A 19,519-nucleotide genomic window follows, 5' to 3' on the forward strand; every position below is an offset into this window, starting at 1 on the left:
TCCCTCACTTAATTTTGATGGCGGACAGCGCATGTTCGGTTCAGATTAAGTAACTGTGAATTGTTGTTCATTTGTATTAGACCTATGAATGTCTGGCGACCAGTCCAGGGTACGGTCTACCTTTCTACTGAGTCATTTGAAATAGGCTAAAGCTCACTGCAACGCTTTACAGGAAACGTGGTAAAGAAAGCGGATGGCTGGTTAAGCCTACTTGGATTTTGTGACCAGCATCTCCGGCAAATCGAGCTGTGGTAGCAATCATGCTACATGTGGAAGATGACACACACATATTAGTGCACGTTGCGTCAGGAAGGGCATCCGGTGTAAAAATTGTGCCAAACATATGTGCGTTCATCTGAGATGACACGCTGTGGCGACCCCGAAAGGGACAAGCCGAAAGAAACTTACTTACTGCAATCTAAGGGACTGAACTGAAATAGCATCACCTGGCATATTGTTGTTGTTTTTTTTTTTTTCCCCCATCAAAGTCATAGAAACGTTTGGGATTGCTCCAGTTTCCAGTTGTATTCAGATACGTTTTGTATTGATGCTGAAACAAAAAAATGACAATGGAAAGTAGCACCTTTTGGACAAATTGTAGTGAAGCACTTGAAAAGGGCTAAAAGTGCTTTCATGTGAGTTTGTGAGTCAGCGTTATGTAAGCTGTCGATCACAGACACTCCCATCACAGCCTGTATTTTACTGCTTTTGAAGCAACTCAGGAAACTCCCACAGCAGATCACAATCAGTACTCATCTCTTCGGCTTGAATGCACACAACTTAAGTGTTCTGATAAAACTGTGTTTTCTTTGAAAAAGCAGCGGTTTGGCTTTTCTGTTATGGACGTTTCCAATGAGCAAATAAAAAGCGGTTAACTTGACAAACCTCAAGCTCAAGCTAATGCCAGTTCATCATTAACACTGTTTTATCATCACACTACTACTAAATTTCAACTTTCCTCTCAGTGCCAATACTCTTGAGTGAAAGCCATTTGTTGGACATGCACACACAAAGAGCACAAGTTGTGGTTTTATGTTCTTCAGCCCTCTACTGAGAAGTTACATAAACCCTAAATATATACTCTCGAAATTTGCTCACATAAGATTTGTCATTTCCCTGTAGCCTCCCTTGGAGACACAAATATAGAGATTTGGTGGCCTTCTTTGAATCTCATAAATTTTAATTTGTTGAAGGAGGCATCAAACCAACAACATTCTTAGTGTTGGAACAAATGACGTCACCGCAATACATCACTACGTCATCTGTAGTTTGACTTTCTCAAGGTTTTTTAATTCCAGTTTCATCATCAGTTTTTTTTTTTTTTACATTTCATTTCGAATTATATATCTCATATAAAATCCATGCAGTGCAGTGGATATAATCATATACAGTGCAGCAGGGTGAAAGAATGGTGACCAGATATCTCTCAGTTCTGATTTTTTTAGTTTGAATCTCTGCTCAGGCTCTCTGGGTGGAGTTTTCATCTTCTTCCTGTGCTTATTTGCATTTTTACTTCCATCCGCATCCAAAGACATGGACGGTGGGTTTATTAAAGACCCTAAATTTCCCAATTTATGTGAATGATTGTCCATATGTGCCCAGTATTTGCCGAGCAATCGGTTCAGGCTTTACCTCGCCTCTTGCCCGAAGATATCTAGGATAGGCTCCAGCACACCCACGACCCTAGTGAGGATAAGCGGTGCGGAAAGTGGATGGATGTGTGTATACCCGTGATGTAGGAGTTCACTGTAATGATCATATGTCTGCCCGTCTTCCTCTGAAGTGCATCCCTCTTTGAATGAGGACCTCACTTTCATCTAGCCACTCCACTTCCTGTCCTTGTTTTCACCACCTCACTAAGTGCCCACCGTGTGTGTGCGTGCATGCTCGTGAATGTGGGTGTCCATGTGTGTGCACATATTGTAATATTGTGGCTCTACGCTTGAAATGGAGACTTACGTAACAGTTTTGTCAGGTACAGTAATATTGAAGGGACGGAACAAGAACAGCTGGCAAGGTTCTAATGTATATGCGATATGCTCACGTGAACATGAATCTGTACAGTTATCTACGACCGAGATAAAACTTGTCCTCTGGAGGAGCTAAATTGCATTCTGACACTCAACCCACGTCAATCTGACTAGTAGCTGTCAATTTAAGAGAATGGTTTGGTGCAATTTCACATATTTCTCTGCCTGCAAAATTACTGTACAGGCAATTGTTGAAGCAACATTTTATCATACTGCTGACATGATTAAAAAGATTTTAACTATTGTTTACTGCAAATCTTTGACAAATTCTGTCTACACATTTATACAATTAGCCATATAGGGCCGAACAGCCAAGACAGAAACACATCATGTCCCAATGCAGAAGTGAGTTCCTTTTTATGGATCTATATTTATCAAACATTATTTTCACTTTTCAGGTTACTCTAATTCTTTTCCCTGATCATGAAGCACTAATATCCATTTATGTACTGTATCACCACTGATACAATATATAAATGTTTTATCATAAACATGCATTTAATTAATCCCTATCAATAGCAAGTTTCTTTCGGCTTGTCCCTTTCGGGGTCGCCACAGCGTGTCATCTCAGATGAACGCATATATATGTTTGGCACAATTTTTACGCCGGATGCCCTTCCTGACGCAACCCTTCTCAGGGAATGGAGGCCCCAGTAGGATACGAACCCACAACCCCTGGTTTACCAAACCAGTGCTCTAAACCACTGAGCTACAGGGCCTCTAATTAATCCCTATCAATAAGAAGTGCTTATTATGAATTGGTTGGACGTGTCAGTCTCTGCGTGCATTTAGACCCGTTTTGTGCACAGACACCACTTTGCTACATCTGCAAGTGCTGTGAAAGTGTTTTACAAATAAAGTTGAGGCCACCACAGGCACACGCGCACACATACGTCACTGAGACAGACGGTTGCCATTTAATCGACATTTGATTATGGAGAATTGACAAAAGGACCCTTTTATGTAAGTTGTTGTGCAACGCAGCCAGCCTCAGAGCGTTTGCACACATTCTTATCATTTTGTGGATACTGCAGGTCCGGAACATAATATACCAGTTGTCATGAACGTTGAAACTTAATGTGACTAAGTACACTGTGTGTTGGCAGCGGAGCATCATTTTGTGCCGTCATCCCGAGCAGATTCCTGGCAAGGCTTGTTCTGTGTGTGTGTGTGTGTGTGTGTGTGCTTCCTGTTTTTCGTTTCGTAATCTGTCCATATTTATTATCCAGCACTTACATAAGCCCGGGATATGGTTCAGTGTGTCTCTGGCAGAGCAACTGAGAAGGAAGAGGGTAGCAGACGATGAAAGGTGAAAAGTGAAGCAAAAGTTCCAGGGGGTTGATGTTGAGAGCAGAAACATGTATTCAGATATGCAGAAAAAATATAAATAGCTTTTATTTTTCTGATACCTTCAGTTTCTGGATGAGACACTCAACCAGACATAATGCTTCGAACGGATCTGCACAACTGACTCAAATGTTCTTGGGAGTCATTTGAATGATTCATGTCTTTTTTTTTTCAAGCTTTAATTAATGGGTATGTCATGATTGTTTAATCGTTGTAAAACCCAAAGGTACCAACTTAAGACAAAAACAGCATTAGGTTTGCTCAACTAGCCTCGACGGCAGTTTTTTTCCCAACCTTCATTGAAACAATGCACCCATATTCAGTACATTTATCATAAAAAAAATCTCATGGCACACCAGCAGGAAAAAATAGTGGGAAAAAGTATGAATATGATGATGATCAGATTAGTCACAAATTAATTTTGTGTGAAATCGGTCTAATTGAACACAAAGCTGTTCAACTCATAGGAAGCCATGACCTATTCTGTTTTATGAAGAGCAACAGGTGCATATTAAAGTTTATTGTGCTTTGTGTCATAAAACAAAAGAACATTAATAGTGGTTATAATGCTTGTCACAATAACTTGATCGCATAGACAGTGAACAAAGATGAAGTGGTTTTTAATTTTCAGACAGATTAAGTGAAATTTATAATAATCTCCCACAGCCTCCTGATGATCTCTAGTTTCCGCACCCAACGGCGGTAATTTAGATGTGAAGTGAGGAATGGCACAGGGCAGCATGGCTGAAGGGGGAGGGGAGCGATATGCAGCCGCCATTATTACCATAGTTAGGGGGGAGAGGGAGCTATGTCATTATTGAAGGGACAAAGTCAGGTGTACAAAACTTGTTTTTAAAAACAAAGGCATCGTGTTAGCAGACTCGCCAAATGTTACGCAACGTCTGTATTTTGTTACAGAAATCATTGAATGTTGTCTAGTTAGGGCCGTAACACTGATTGTTCCAGATATGGGGGGGGGTTTCAGCATCTGACTTTACCGGTTTACTTTTCAGCATTGACATTGAACACCCAACTTGGTAGTTAATAAGCTACACTTCTTATCCAAAGTGTCATGAAGGGAGGATGAGGAGTGGATCGGTGTCAACACCATGCTGATTGCCAAGCAGTTGCAAAACATCAAAATAAGTCATTTGGTGGAACCATACACTGGGCACACAGGTCTGGCTGGAACCTCGTTTTCACGGAGAGTGAACAACTTGGAAAAATAATAACAGCCCAATTAATACGTTTAAGGATGCATACATATAAAATGATTACACATAGGACATCGCTTCTGAACCGGAAATTAGTATCTCATTGCACACGTCACTTCAGAGCGTATGACTGTCGCATGGAAATTTCTTTGCAAAATGTTCAAGATATGGAAATTCAGACACATTTGGAAAATTTGCTCTGGAAGGTATTTTTTATAGGTTCGCAACTGTGTTCCGCATATGCTTTACAGCTGCCGAAAAATAAAAGTGACTTCCCTTGAAGTCTGTCAATCTCAGAGCTCTACTGGGTTTTTATTGTTAACCTCCAGCCCAGTTGGAGGTCCTGAGCACTCTTTTTCTCCAGGATATCCCTGTACTTGGCCATATTCATCTTCATATTGATTGCAACCAGCCGTACTGTACCTGCAGTTGAAAAGCATGCCCCCAGCATCATGCTAAAGCCACTATTCATCATTGCTGGGACTGTATTGGACAGGACAGCAGTCCCCGTTTTTCTCCACACATACTGTTTACAATTAAGGGCAAAAAGTTCTCTCTTGGTCTCACCAGACCAGAGAATCTTATTTCTCATCATCTTGGAATCCTTCAGGTGTTTGTTTGTTTTTGTTTTTTTCGCAAACTCCATGTGGGCTTTCATGGGGAGAGGCTTCCATCAGGCCACTCTACCATAAAGCCCCGACTGGTGGAGGACTCCGGCGATGTTTGACTTTCTCCCATCTCCCAACTGTATCTTTGGAGCTCAGCCACAGTGATCTTTGGGATCTTCTTTACTACTCTCACATAAGTTTTCCTCCCAAAATTGCTCATTTGGGCCATACGAACAGCTCGAAGAAGGGTTCGGGTCATCCCTGACGTCTTCCATGCAGGCCACTGTGCTCTTACAAACCTTAAGTGCAGCTGATTTTTTTTTTTTCTTTTTAACCTTGGCCAGATCTGTGCCTTGCAAAAAAAAAAAGACAAATGTGTGTTGGTTTGCATGTTAGATGAATGTTATCCTGTATTTTTTAACTTTGCAATACGATTATAGAAAATCACTATTGATTAAATGAAAATAAATAAAAATTGCATTGCATAATTTGTTGTAAACACCGATCATTGGAACACAAATAGTGAGAACTGGTTTTAGAACTCCTGTTGTGGCTCAGTTCTGTGTATGGCCTCGCCACAACATCTGGGAATGCTCTTGATGAGAGTAAAATAGGTGGGACTTTGCATGTTTAACTGTGATCGCTCTTTGCTTCCTCAGATCAGTCACACAGCGCCTCCTTCAGCTCAGAGAATGAGGCTCAGGGAGGCGACCCCGCAGCATGGGAGTGCACCCCTCCACACTCTACCTCACCTTCAGGGGGGACGGCAGCCAACGCTACCCCTTCACAGCCCGCTTCAGGACCCCACTCTGGAGTCTCCAGCCAAAGCACCACACCTCCCTCCACCCTGACAGGAAGAGGGAGTAGGACCTCAAAACCATCGCACATGAGACGTAACATTAGGTAAGCAAATTATTTTCCAGAGAGGCATGCATCATCGTACTGGGACTTCATATTTTGCCTTGAGCACATTCAGTTTCTATCAATCATCAAATAGAGTCTCAGTGAGTGGCAAATGCACCTCGGTGAAGATCTGTGCTTACGAGGTGCTCTTGTTCCTCTTGTGTTCATAGGAAGTTACTGAGGGACCATCAGCTGGAAGCAGTCACTAAAACTGCTCAGCAGGAGGAGCTACAGAGAAGGCAACGTCTGGATCACCAGAGAAAGCAAGATTTGTCTATACCACTGCTGCCTGAATATGAAACTGGTGTGTTCTCCAACATCCATAGCCATCTGTTTTCAGTGCGACTTGTTACATTCATAGTCTCACACAGACTGATCACCCATCGATCACTGGACTGACACAAAGATGCAGAACCACCCCATTAATTATCCATACCATCTTTGAAGTGTGACCACGTTTGGGTAAGAATGTGAACACAAAGCAGTGATCTGTTTTGCTTTTTGTGATCCCTTTGTGCAGATGATGTAACAAAGCATGTGTCAACATCATCATCTTCATCATCAGTGTCACAGCAGGAGTTGAGACAGGAAGTCATCCGCCTGGAGTCCAGTAGCACCGATACTTGCCAGGACGTCAATACCAACTTACGTTCCTCCACGACTGAGCGCATACACACAGAAGGTCAGAGAGAGAGCAAGAGCGAGCGAGCGAGAGAGAGACAATCGTTTGGAATTTCTAAATAAATAATTTAGATATTTACATGGATAGTTTTAAGTAATCAATCACCTTATCTGTAAATAGTACTAATTGTACAAATTGCATTTTTGTTATCATATTAAAATTTTTCACTGGCACGGGCGGTTAGCACGTCTGCCTCATAGTTCTGAGGTCCGGGGCTCAAATTCCAGCCCTGCTTTTGTGGAATTTGCATGTTCTCCGCATGCCGTCGTGAGTTTTCTCTGGGTACTCTGATTGCCACCTTCATCCCAAAAACATGCAGGATAGGTTAATTGAAGACTCTTAATTGCCTGTAGGTGTAAATGTGAGTGTAAATGCATGTTTATATATATATATGTATATATATGTGTGTGTGTGTGTGTGTGTGTGTGTGTGTTGTGTGTGTGTGTGTGTGTGTGTGTGTGTGTGTGTGTGTGTGTGTGTGTGTGTGTGTGTACTGCGATTGGCTGGCGACCAGTTGAGGGTGTACCCCGCCTCTCACCCGATCATACCTGGGATAGGCTTCAGCAGAATGGAAGCTGAATGAGTGAATAAATCACTATCCATCCATCCATTTTCTTTGCCGCTTATCCTCACTAGGGTCGCGGGGAGTGCTGGAGCCTATCCCAGCTATCAACGGGCCAGAGGCGGGGTACACCCTGAACTGGTGGCCAGCCAATCGCTGGGCACATTGAGACAAACAGCCACACTCACAGAGTTTAGATTGTCCATTTAATGTTGAATGTTTTTGAGATGTGGGAGGAAACCGGAGTCCCTGGAAAAAACCCACACAGGCACGGGGACAACACGCAAACTCCACACAGGCGGGGCCGGGATCGACCCAGGTCCTGAGAACTGTGAGGGCAACGCTTTATCAGCAGCTCCACCGTGCCGCCGAATAATCACTAGTAAAGTAAAATACAAAATATTCCAAATGAAACTATAGTTCAAAGAAAATAGCAGACTGATGGAGCTAATTAATATTTTCACAATACCAGTATGTCAAAACAGGTATCAATTCATAGAGGAGTGATGTACAAAGAAAATGAGCCTGAGTTTGTAAGAATCAGATTGGGATTAAGGATTTTGTGCCAAAAATGAACCCAAATTTATACACCTAAATAAATGTAAACCATCACAAAATTTTTGGCCAAAACCCTGACTCTTTAATAGAAAAATGCCCAGATGTTTCATATTAGTCAATGAAAATGTGTTTCAGCGTTTCCAATGGCGGCGTCCCCTCGAGCGGGATAAACTGAGCAAGCACATTGTCAGAATTTATTTCAAACTGGTTTCTGGATCATAGAAAACCAGAATATTAATAGTTAATCACCACCATGAAGTTTTCTGTCGTCATGAAATACCATGAACATGTGCCTTTCAACGCCAGAATCAAGGAACATTGTCATCTGTCAGAACCAAAATTCTCAACCGAATGGAAAATTTCAAAACTGAGATTGTAAAGGAATTTCTGAACAACTTCATCTAAAAAGAACAAGTATTTCTTTGTGTGAAACCATGAGAAAACACGATTATGGTGGACTGCCGCTAAATTCACGTGCCCGTAATCCAGGACAGCGAGGTGGATCTAGAATAGTGGCCGTGGAATTAGTTACATACCTTTTAAGAAGTCACACAGCAAGTACAAATTCTTTTAACTTCCTAGTTAGCAACTGAATTAAGCTATTGACTCACCCACAACAAGTACTATTTATTAGGAATAAATAGAGAATATACTTAATAACTAGACATTTTATGAAACAATTTCAAGACTTGACAGAAATTAAAGTTGCTCACTGAAGTTTTCAGAATCGTTTCATAGCTCATCAACAAATAAAGAAATGAATCCAGGCTGAATTAAGTAGCTTGTCCTACACGTTGTTGCGCTCGGGCCCCACTTGCCCTTTGTCCTTTGACTGTGTGAAATGAACTTGTAGGTCAGGATGAGCAGCAGGGAGCTTCCCAACTGTGAAGTGAAACCCTCTGACTGTTGAAATATAAACTGCGCATGCTGTTAGTTGCTTAAATTGTTTAAATGCCTGAAGCCTTGTCAGCTTTGCACTGCAGAACAAACACGGACGTGATGTGAGATAAGTAAAAACCAAACAAATAACACTGAAAATCTAAAGCTAACAAAGATGCTGGCACGACCTTGGAAGTGATTGTTCGAACATTTGATACAGCTCACATTTTGATAATCATTGTATTTTTCTTTGGTGGATCAGAATATTTCAAGTGTCCGCAGGGTACATTATCTACATGTCCCTCATTCACCGAAGTCACACTGTCGCAGACACGCGCATACACAAAAAGCAAGATATCCGTGTTAACGCACACACCATTGAGTTTGAGACTGACACGCAGACAATATGTGGGAACAAAAGGGGGGTGGGGCAGTAGGTAAAGGGGGAAGAGTGATAGATGGAGCAGATCAGCGCAATAAAACTGGCTAATCCTGGTTGGGTGCCACAAGACAGACAACACATGCAGTTAGCCGCGCACACACACACACACACACACACACACACACACACATGCACTGGTGCACTGCTGTGGCACAGTGACATTTCTAGTTAAGGTTGCATAACCAGTCTCCCCCCGCCACTTTAATCCCACTTGTATAACCAGACATTCATTGCGGTTGTATAAGCTTTCTCACTCCACCCCACCCCACACACCATGTCTCTCTCTCTCTCTCTCTCTCTCTCTCTCTCTCTCTCTCTCTCTTCTCTCTCTCTCTCTCTCTCTCTCTCTCTCTCTCTCTCTCATTTCTGGACACACAATAACATATTACAGCACACATATACACGTCTCTTCTTCCCGTCGTGCACTCACAGGCTGGCGGCTTGTGCAATCGTCATTTTTTTTTTCCTTAATTAAATAGGGATGTTGGGCTTCCGGGTACACACTCAAGCACAACAACAGGTATCACAAAGATTGTCAGCAAAATACACACACATGGTGTCGACTGGAGCTCATCAGAAACCTGGCAGCAAACTTGCTACTGAGGCACGTTGATTTCAATACAGATTATTGCATTTGTTTTTTAACTAGGGGTGTCAAATTGGTTTTGATCATGGGCCAGATCATATTTGTGCTTGCTCTCAGGGACCACATTGGTGAAACCACAAACAGAGCATGTTCAATCACTAGAAGTCTAACTGCACAGCAAAATTGGTTCGGTACCTGCCCTGGTGTTACGTTTGTAGTTTGTAAATGGTTTGTCTTTTGTTTAAACCAAGACAGATTTAATGACAAATATTTTCCAAGAAATTGCTATAAGCCTTATTGGTCTTCTTGTAGAAAATAATGGCTACAAACAAGTGCAGCAATGTCTAGAGCGTGCAGCATTTACACGTATCCCTTACCTAATAATGATCATAAAATATAGTTGCGCTTGGATTTGGATATAATTTTTATGATGGATAACTGGTTTTGAATGGAAGTCAAGGAAAAATCATTGCAATTGAGTTTGAGTTTCAAAACGTTGTTTGAAACAATTGGAAATTATGATTACATTTTGCCACTGCAAAGGTGGCTCACAATGTTTGTGGAGTATTTTGACTGGTGGACTTGCCAAAACCTTTGCATGGGGAGAGTCCGTATAGCAACTGTTATTACATCTGTAAAAAAAAAAAAAAAAAAGAACCAAAACAACAACAAAAAGGTTTTTTTAAGGTATGCCAAAGTTCAAAGTAATTGTCTTGAGAACAGAGCCTTCCAGCAGGTTCTGCACCAGAATGAAGATTTTCTTTTTCAGTATTTTTTTGTTGGTTTTGGTTTTCTTGTCTCCTTGCGTTGGCGTGCCCCCTTCAGTGATGTCATCAAATTACGTTACCTCCTGTGATTCTGATCTGCAAACAAACATACATACTTCACAACTCTCGGTCATTCACCATTTGTTACAACCACTGAACAAAAATCCTGTGATAGTCTCTAGCTCACGTACATGTACTATTCATACGTATGACTAACTGCAGTGCAAGATCATATTTACCAAGCAAAATCAAATAAATTAAAAAATCTGTCCTTCACAATATAATATAGTACTCAACCTTTAATGCAATTTTGATAAAATTTCCAGCGAAAATACGTTTTCCTTTCTCCATAACCCCTCCTGCCTTCATCATCTCTGTAGGTGCAATTAATCTAAGCCAGGGAGAGTACAACGCTATCAGCCGAGACTCCGCCCACCATGATATAGAGCTTCAGCAAAGTGGCATGCACGTCAACGACGACTTCAATCGCCCGGATAAACAAGGACGGGTGCTTGTTAACTTGAACCATCCGGCAACAGAAAAGGACATTTTCCTGTCACCTCAGCTGGCACGAGCTGTAAAACCTCACCAGGTACCAACTGATGCCCCCTTTTGATTTTTGAATTCTTAACGAAAGTCCAATTCAGGTTTGTGCTATGCATCTCAGATTGGTGGAATTCGTTTCCTGTACGACAACCTGGTGGAGTCGGTGGAGCGTTTTGGCAGCAGCAGTGGCTTTGGCTGCATCCTGGCCCACTGCATGGGCCTAGGCAAAACACTGCAGGTCATCTCCTTCATTGACGTCCTCTTCAGATACACAAAGGCCCACACCGTGCTCACCATCGTCCCTGTAAGCACCTTCTTGAGTCAGTGTCAAAGTAGATTGTGAGGCTAGGATTCAAATTTAGTCTTCATGCCTCCTTTGTGGAGTTTGACCAGGCTTGTGAGGGTGTTCTATGGCTTATTGCCATATTCCAAAAACAGGCATGCAGGTTTCTCCAAAGACTTCATTTTTCCATTGGAGTGACTGTTTATTGCTGAAAGGCAACCAGTTCAGGCTGAGCTCCATTCCCCCCCAAAGTCAGCTAGGATAGGCTCCACTACCGCTAACCCTAATCAGGTCAAGTGGGGTAAAGCCAAAAATCAAACAAAACCTCAAAGGAAGTGGTATAAAAGGCCCTAGAAATATTTAAACCATAAATACTCAATATGATTTTAAAGGCCTTTCTGATTTCTAATCAATGGAAAACCCTGATAAATATTTAAAGAAACAAAAGCTGCACTGCATTTAGTATATACAACTTGTCATGGTTTCTCCCACAGGTCAACACGTTGCAGAACTGGCTGGCAGAGTTTAATTTATGGGTCCCGCACTCTGAGGCCTTGCGTCCAGATAGCGACCATGGCGTTGTGAGGCCTCGCACCTTCAAGGTTCACATCCTCAATGACGAACACAAGTGAGTAGTGAACGCATGGATCTGAGTGCAAATTATGAAAGAAAAATGTGCATTCTGTTACCGTTCTGCTGTTGTGAGTGCAGTATACAAGCACACATGCATACACCAGTGCCGGTGCACTCACAAGAGAGGAAAATTCTAGTTTTTTTTTAACTGCTGAACCTTTGGCTTGCCATCTGGTGCTACAACTCCGTACAGCTGTTTTTTTTCTGTGTGTACACGCACATACTGTATGTGTGTGAAGAGGGAGGTGTTTGAAAGATGACTTTGCATTTTCATTCCTATGAAATAACCCATTTGAAGACATTAATTCGAAAAATAATGACAAAATCAAGTCCAGCTTTTGTGTTATGTAACCTTTTTCACTGTGGTTACCCAGAAACACAGCATCCAGGGCCAAGGTGGTAGAGAACTGGGCCCAAGATGGAGGTGTGCTGCTGATGGGCTATGAGATGTACCGCCTCTTGTCGCTCAAGAAGAACTTTGTGTCCGGACGAAAGAAGAAAAGCAAGAAAACTGCAGGCCCTGCCGTCATCGACAGAGATGAGGAGGACCGGCAGCAGAAGTTGCTCAAAGGTGAAGGCCACGAGAGAGCAGACGAAGAGTTGGAATAAAATTCAATATGATGTTAAAGAGGAAACTTTTCTTCTTCAGCTATCGAGAAAGCCTTGGCCAAGCCTGGTCCTGACGTAGTGATTTGTGATGAGGGCCATCGCATTAAAAACTGCCATGCCAGCACCTCTCAGGCCCTGAAGAATATCCGAACCAAGCGCCGCCTGGTTCTGACAGGATATCCACTCCAGAATAACCTGATCGAGTACTGGTGCATGGTTGACTTTGTTCGACCCGACTTCCTTGGTAACGTAATAGTTTTATTGTTATTGTATTGCTTTTAAATACATATACGTTACCGTTGCTGTTACCAATGCATCCTCAAAACTCAAAATAAAGGAACTAGAATGAATCTGTTCCTTGGACTGATGGATGGAAAGGTTTTATTTCTAATTGCACAAAAGTGCAATGTAATTTGAGCGCTCCTCCTCATGGTTAAAAATGTGGAAAACATTCACAATATCAAAATAACAAATCTAGAGAAACATTTAAAAGACAGAGAGAAGGACTTGCTGTAGTCAGCAACCTGAATAATTATTTGTTCCAAATGATTAGGGTCCATAGTGATTTGAATGGGTTTACCCGCTAACTATTCTAGATTTTTTTTTTTTTTTTGACCATGTATATGTATATGTTTCAGGCACACGGCAAGAATTCAGTAACATGTTCGAACGTCCCATTCTGAATGGGCAGTGTGTGGACAGCACACCGCAGGACATCCAGTTGATGAGGTACAGGAGCCACGTCCTGCACAGCCTACTGGAGGGCTTCGTACAGCGGTGAGACAGCAGCCTCATACAAATACTCACACAAGCAGCGCAAGACTTGTCAAACTCACAAAATAATAAAGAGCATTCAGAAAGAGTGGACCTCACAATATTTACAGGCAACATTGAGGAAAAACAACTTTTTTAATGTTTTTATGTATGTATTACTATTTTATATTGTAATATCTTTAGTAGCTTCCCAAAACACTTTGCGGCAAGTTGTGGTCAATTTTGTTGTTGTTTTGGCTGTGCATATTAGCATACATTAGCTCTGTTTTATCACAAGTATCCATAAAACTCGCATCTCTTGGGGTACATCCTGATCTTGCTGGGACTTCATAGACATCCTCAACAATATCAGAATTTCCACATTCAGATTTTAGTTTTTTATTTCATTCATGTTCATTCTCTGATTGAAAGAAATGTGAAGTTAGTCACAATGTATTCAGTACTTGTCAATTTTTTGCACTTTGTACTTTATACTCAAGTCATTTTTGGGGATATCTACTTTTTACTTGAGTCGCATTACTGTCAAGTAACAGCACTCTTAATTGAGTGTAAAATTTAACTACTTTACTCACCTCTGGTCAGGTCAACAGTAACTTATATTACTCTTGAAATGAAAATAAGAAGTAATTTCAAATTTTTTTTAAACGTAAGTTTCTTTCCTTATTTAATAAAATGAACATTCTGACTCTGCCCTAGACGAGGCCACGATGTGCTAAAGGACCAGCTGCCATCCAAAGAGGAGCATGTGATCCTGGTACGCATGTCTCCACTGCAAAGGGCGCTCTACACAGAGTTCATGAACCGCTTCAGAGAGGCGGGAAACACCGGCTGGCTCAGCCTCAATCCACTCAAAGCTTTCTGCGTATGCTGCAAGGTGAGAGTGAGGACTTTTTAAATGCCATAGTTTGAACTGCCTCATCACCAAAGTCCACTTGAGCAGCAGTTCTAACCTAAACTCTCCATGCATCTGTGGGCCATTGTGTCCAGCATTTTTACAACATCCAGATGTTCCCAGAACATAGAGTATGTAAATCAAATTGATGATGCAGCAGAGGTAACTGCACTCTACCTACAATAACAATTAATAGGTGGCAGTAGAAAGAACGCCCAAGTTATCCAAAGCAATTTCAGTACATTAAAGCAACAATGCAGATAAGTATTTCAAATGTAATCAGATTAGACTATAAATCTGTGCTCTATTACAATTGAAATAATCCATGCACATTTAAGTATTTACACCATGTTGCTGTTCTTCACCCTTCTCTTTAAGATTTGGAATCATCCAGATGTGCTCTATGAAGCCTTACAAAAGGAAAACCTGGCAAGTGACCAGGACTTAGACCTTGATGATGTCACCTCAGCTGCACCGACACAATGCCCCACTGCAACCAATCAGAAGCCAAAGTCCCAGGAAAACCCAAACCCCATCGGAGGACTGAGTCTCAACCAGTTGCAGGAGAGGGCCAATCAGGTCATCACATATGAATGGGTATGGAACAAAAGTTTCGACATGGGCATCATTTTTTAGGTTTCTTTTCCTTGACCCAGATCTTTAATAGCTATTACCTTTTTTAGACTGGAGTAAGTATATGACTCTTAAATAATCAACCCCTGTGTAATGTTAAATAAGCAGATTTTGAAAAATAGGTCATTTTTACATAATCGCCTATGTACGTGCATGGTACCAAAAATAAACTCTCGGTGGACCTAAAATTAAATGACCCATTTATCTACACTGCTACAGAAAGAAAGTTGGAGATGTAAGCAGTATATGTATGTTGCTTATCCATTAATTAATTTGTTTGTTTTTAATTCTTATTTTTAAATGTGCTAAATCAGCACTTGTCAGGTCATTGAATCGGTCACAACTGGACTGTTCTGGTTCTTTTCACCCTCTGATTAAGACCTGGATGAATGGAAAATATTCATTAATCTCACAGTGAATTCATTCTCGTGTGAGATGCTTATGTCGTTCACTCGCCACTGCCGTTGTGTGACTACAGGGGATAATTTCCCCCCAACATTTTGCCCAATAATTACTGGCAATCATTTCAAGAAAGACACAGTTGCTCGGCTAACAACATATAATGAGATTTTATTACTCTGCTACGCGTCCTAGGCCAAAGACATAATGTGCGATTACAAGCCCGGCATCCTGGAAAATTCTGCAAAAATGGTGCTGCTGTTCCACCTGATTGAAGAGAGCGTTGCAAAGGGAGATAAACTCCTTGTTTTCAGGTAAAAAGGCTTCAGTGGGAAAGAAAAGTTAATTTAGTTGCAGTTTTTACTTGGATTCCCAGATGTTCCCCCTTTTATGACCCAATCTCTTATTTGTGCATCTTGCAGTCAGAGTTTGTCAACTCTTACTGTGATTGAGGATTTCCTGGCCAAGAGACCAGTACCTCGTTCTCCCAGCGGCTCTCCTAGAGACGCAGGCAGCCAGAACTGGGTCAGAAATGTCAACTACTACAGTGAGTGTTGATGTTTTAACACTTCTTGGTCAGTATCTGAGAAAGTACATTTTTGGTTTTATGAAAAATTATACCCATTGTGCTGAAATGATGCACATTTTAACTTTTGCATTACCATGTTGTAATCAGGATTATGTTAGTTATAGGTACTTTTTATTAATATCAATTATTTTAGTTTTAGAGCAGATTTGTTTGTTTTTATTTTTTAAAAATGCTTCAATTATTTTTTATTACTTCAAGTATTAAGGTTTTGTGAGTAAACTTTAAAAAAAAAGCCTTCTCATTTTTTAATTTCATCTCATTTTTTTACTATTTCAGTTTGGTTCATTAGTTTTCTATAATAAGTTTGGTTGTAACATCCCTTGTTTACATGTAATTTACAGCAAAGGAAAAACAAAACCAGCGTTGTAGTTTCAAGGTTTCCACATTTTAAGCCTAAAAAACATGATCAGCCTTTAATAAAGTCCAGTATCGTTAACTGCTCTGTCTTTGTGATGTTTTAAAGGACTGGATGGAAGCACAACCACCTCAGAGCGAGAGAGATTAATTAACCAGTTCAACAATCCCAGCAACACTTCAGCGTGGGTCTTCCTGCTGTCAACCAGGTAACACACGGACACACTTGCTATTATGAAATGTTCAAGTCTGAATAACGGGACTTCGCACCACGGGATGCAGGGCAGGTTGTCTGGGAGTGAACCTGATCGGAGCGAACCGTGTGGTGGTTTTTGATGCCTCATGGAACCCGTGCCATGACGCCCAGGCCGTGTGCCGTGTCTACCGCTACGGTCAGAGGAAGGCGTGTCACATCTACAGGTTGGTGTGTGATTTCACGCTTGAGAAGAAGATCTACGACCGCCAGATCTCCAAACAGGGCATGTCCGGTGAGAGCGCTACTGTGTAAACAGTTGAATAAAACTTCATCCAGTCTTATCTAATGTGCAAGTGTTGTTTTTTCCCCTACTTAACTATTTTACCTTTCCTTCCCCATCAATCAGACCGAGTGGTGGACGATTTGAATCCTGTCCTGGCCTTCACCAGGAGGGAGGTGGAATCTCTTCTCCATTTTGCTGAAGAAGAGCCAGAGCTCTGCCAAATTCAGTTGCAGCATCAAGAGAGCATGGATTGCGTCCTAGATAAGGCGTTGTGCCTCTTCCCACACCTCATTACCAAGGTAGATGATCTTAGAGAAACATCGTGTTTATATATGCCTTGCCATTGCCTGGCAATCGGTTCAGGGTGTACCCTGCGTCTCGCCCGAAAATAGCTGAGATAGGCTTGAGCAACCCTGGTGAGGATAATCAATCCAGAAAATGGATGAATGGATTAAGCCCTGTCTGCCCCCTAGTGGTGTATAAAGGCAGAGTTTAGTATAGGTATGAGGTACCAACAGATGTACATGAACACCTGGACGTTACACTTATTACAAGTGAAAATTGAAAGAAATATGGAGTTGCTCAGATCTTCCAGGAACATCCATCCATCCATTTTCTTTGCCGCTCATCCTCACAAGGGTTGCAGGGAGTGCTGGAGCCTATCCCAGTTGTCAACGGGCAGGAGGCGGGGTATACCCTGAACTGGTTGCCAGCCAATTGCATGGCACATAGAGACAAACAGTCGCAATCACAATCACACCTACGAGCAATTTAGAGTGTCCAATTAATGTTGCTTGTTTTTGGGATGCGGGAGGAAACTGGAGTGCCCGGAGAAAACCTATGCAGGCACGGGGAGAACATGCAAACTCCACACAGGCGGGGCTGGGATCGAACCCGGGTCCTCAGAACTGTGAGGTCAATGCTTTACTAGCTGAGCTGCCAAGCCGCCTCTTCCAGGAACAATGAATTTATTATTATTAACATTTACATATGGTCAAGTCTGTCTCCCTCATTGTAAAGTGACCCTGGGTTCAAACCTTTTATGGAGTTTGCATGTTCTCCCTGTGCTTGCATCGTTTTTTTCCAGGTACCCATGTTTCCTTCAACATCCTCAAAACTTGCATGTTCGGCTAATTGAAGATTCTAAACTGTCCAGAGGTATGAATGTGAGTGATTATTTGACTACAACTTGTATATGTGCCCTGCGGTTGGCAACCAGCTCACGGTTTAGTCACCTGTCAAAGGCTTCAGTTCACCCACTTTAAAAATGAGGATAAGCGATAGAAAGAAAAAAAAATAGATACCCTGATGGGTGCATTCCAAAGGCACAATTCAAGAATTTTTGTTTTCATTACAGCAAATGCATTAATAAGACTCATAAGAATGGTGATTCAATAATAAGAGTAACCTTCATTATGGATTTCGCTGTCTTTTTTTTTTTTTATCATTGCAGCAACCATTCCCCCATGAGTCTCTGCTCATGGACCGCAGAGAGATGAAGCTGAGCACTGCTGAGAAGAAGGCAGCAAAAAAAGGTTACGAGGAGGAGAAGAGGGCATCTGTGCCATACACTCGTCCTTCCTACGCTCACTACTATCCGGCCAGTGACCAGAGCCTCACCAACATTCCTGCATTCAGCCAGAGAAACTGGTTTGTAATAAAGAATATTCACAACGGATTAAAAAGCTCTCTAAGCTCCAAAGTGTCCCTCTGAGTGAAAATCTGTTACTGTACCTTCAAAAAAAAATGGTGTAATGTCTTGTGATAATTTTTTGAGAAAAAAATATGTAAAACATCCATTTATCCTTCAAATAAATTCATCCTTAAAATTGTGTGATTAAGTAATCAAAATCCCTTCCAGGCGACCACCTCATGCTGAAGACAAGCCAGTAGCCAATGTCCGACCAGTCCACTCTGCTCCAGTTGCCACCATACCTCGACAGCCGTCTGCAGGTTCTGCTCCAACGTCCAAAGACTCATCAGTGTCCAGCCATGGAGGTTTTCCTGTCACCTGCTTGCAAAAAGCTGGAGTGTTTGTGCAGAAGATCATTACTACAACAGGTACGCAGTATGTACTGTACTGTCGCCAGTTGTTCTGGATCTTCTGTTTCTACTCCCATTGTGGTCCAATTTCAAAACCATAGACAAGAGTTTTGTAATTATTACCTCCTTTTTTTGGTTAGTTGGTTTGCTATCTTGTATGAAATCTACTATTAAAACTTCCTGGATGGGTTGCACATGAACACAGCACTATTTTTGTTAAACCCTGATGGAGATCTGCTCTTTACTGAGTGACAGGATTTTTTTTTTCACGAAATTGCAACTATTGTATATTGTTTCTCTTTTAGATATGGTGATTCCTGGGACCAACAACGCAACAGATGTCAAGGCCAGAATCACAGCTGGAGAGAGCATCCATGTCATTAGGGGCACCAAAGGTAATGCTCATCATTTCAGTTTTGTTATTTGAGTCTTTGATTTGGTTAATTCCCTGTGAAGAATCTCATTAGCTTCTGGCTAACCTATTGCCTTTCTCAATTTTAGGGACATACATCAGGACATCAGATGGACGAATATTTGCTATCAGAGCAGCCAGCAAGCCCAAGATGTCAGATGAGACTATTACAAGATCACACAAAGGTAGGAAGACTCATTTGACGTTTTATTACTCAATGCTGTAACTCTAAAATATAGTACTGTACAGTTGCAGTACTGTATTATAGAAATATTGTAATCATAATTCTGTCAAG

The 19,519-nt window shown here is 41.6% G+C and overlaps 1 protein-coding gene across 5 annotated transcripts in view; it reads left to right on the top strand.

The window, feature by feature from the left end:
- The window catches only part of LOC133507488 (helicase ARIP4-like), a 73,867-nt gene that overhangs the window by 50,000 nt on the left and 4,348 nt on the right, over nucleotides 1-19,519 (top strand). For all 5 annotated transcript variants that reach the window (XM_061832560.1, XM_061832568.1, XM_061832594.1 and 2 more), the window contains 20 exons: nucleotides 5,859-6,102; nucleotides 6,273-6,406; nucleotides 6,623-6,784; nucleotides 10,959-11,170; nucleotides 11,246-11,428; nucleotides 11,902-12,035; nucleotides 12,415-12,611; nucleotides 12,690-12,893; nucleotides 13,288-13,426; nucleotides 14,120-14,297; nucleotides 14,694-14,912; nucleotides 15,543-15,661; nucleotides 15,770-15,894; nucleotides 16,400-16,499; nucleotides 16,573-16,778; nucleotides 16,893-17,068; nucleotides 18,223-18,419; nucleotides 18,631-18,830; nucleotides 19,118-19,207; nucleotides 19,314-19,409. In XM_061832560.1, the coding sequence (XP_061688544.1) occupies nucleotides 5,859-6,102; nucleotides 6,273-6,406; nucleotides 6,623-6,784; nucleotides 10,959-11,170; nucleotides 11,246-11,428; nucleotides 11,902-12,035; nucleotides 12,415-12,611; nucleotides 12,690-12,893; nucleotides 13,288-13,426; nucleotides 14,120-14,297; nucleotides 14,694-14,912; nucleotides 15,543-15,661; nucleotides 15,770-15,894; nucleotides 16,400-16,499; nucleotides 16,573-16,778; nucleotides 16,893-17,068; nucleotides 18,223-18,419; nucleotides 18,631-18,830; nucleotides 19,118-19,207; nucleotides 19,314-19,409 (3,315 nt within the window). The remainder of the gene's footprint in view (nucleotides 1-5,858; nucleotides 6,103-6,272; nucleotides 6,407-6,622; nucleotides 6,785-10,958; nucleotides 11,171-11,245; nucleotides 11,429-11,901; nucleotides 12,036-12,414; nucleotides 12,612-12,689; nucleotides 12,894-13,287; nucleotides 13,427-14,119; nucleotides 14,298-14,693; nucleotides 14,913-15,542; nucleotides 15,662-15,769; nucleotides 15,895-16,399; nucleotides 16,500-16,572; nucleotides 16,779-16,892; nucleotides 17,069-18,222; nucleotides 18,420-18,630; nucleotides 18,831-19,117; nucleotides 19,208-19,313; nucleotides 19,410-19,519) is intronic.

This window comes from Syngnathoides biaculeatus, chromosome 2 (assembly GCF_019802595.1).
Source record: "Syngnathoides biaculeatus isolate LvHL_M chromosome 2, ASM1980259v1, whole genome shotgun sequence".
Taxonomy (NCBI): Eukaryota; Metazoa; Chordata; class Actinopteri; order Syngnathiformes; family Syngnathidae; genus Syngnathoides; species Syngnathoides biaculeatus.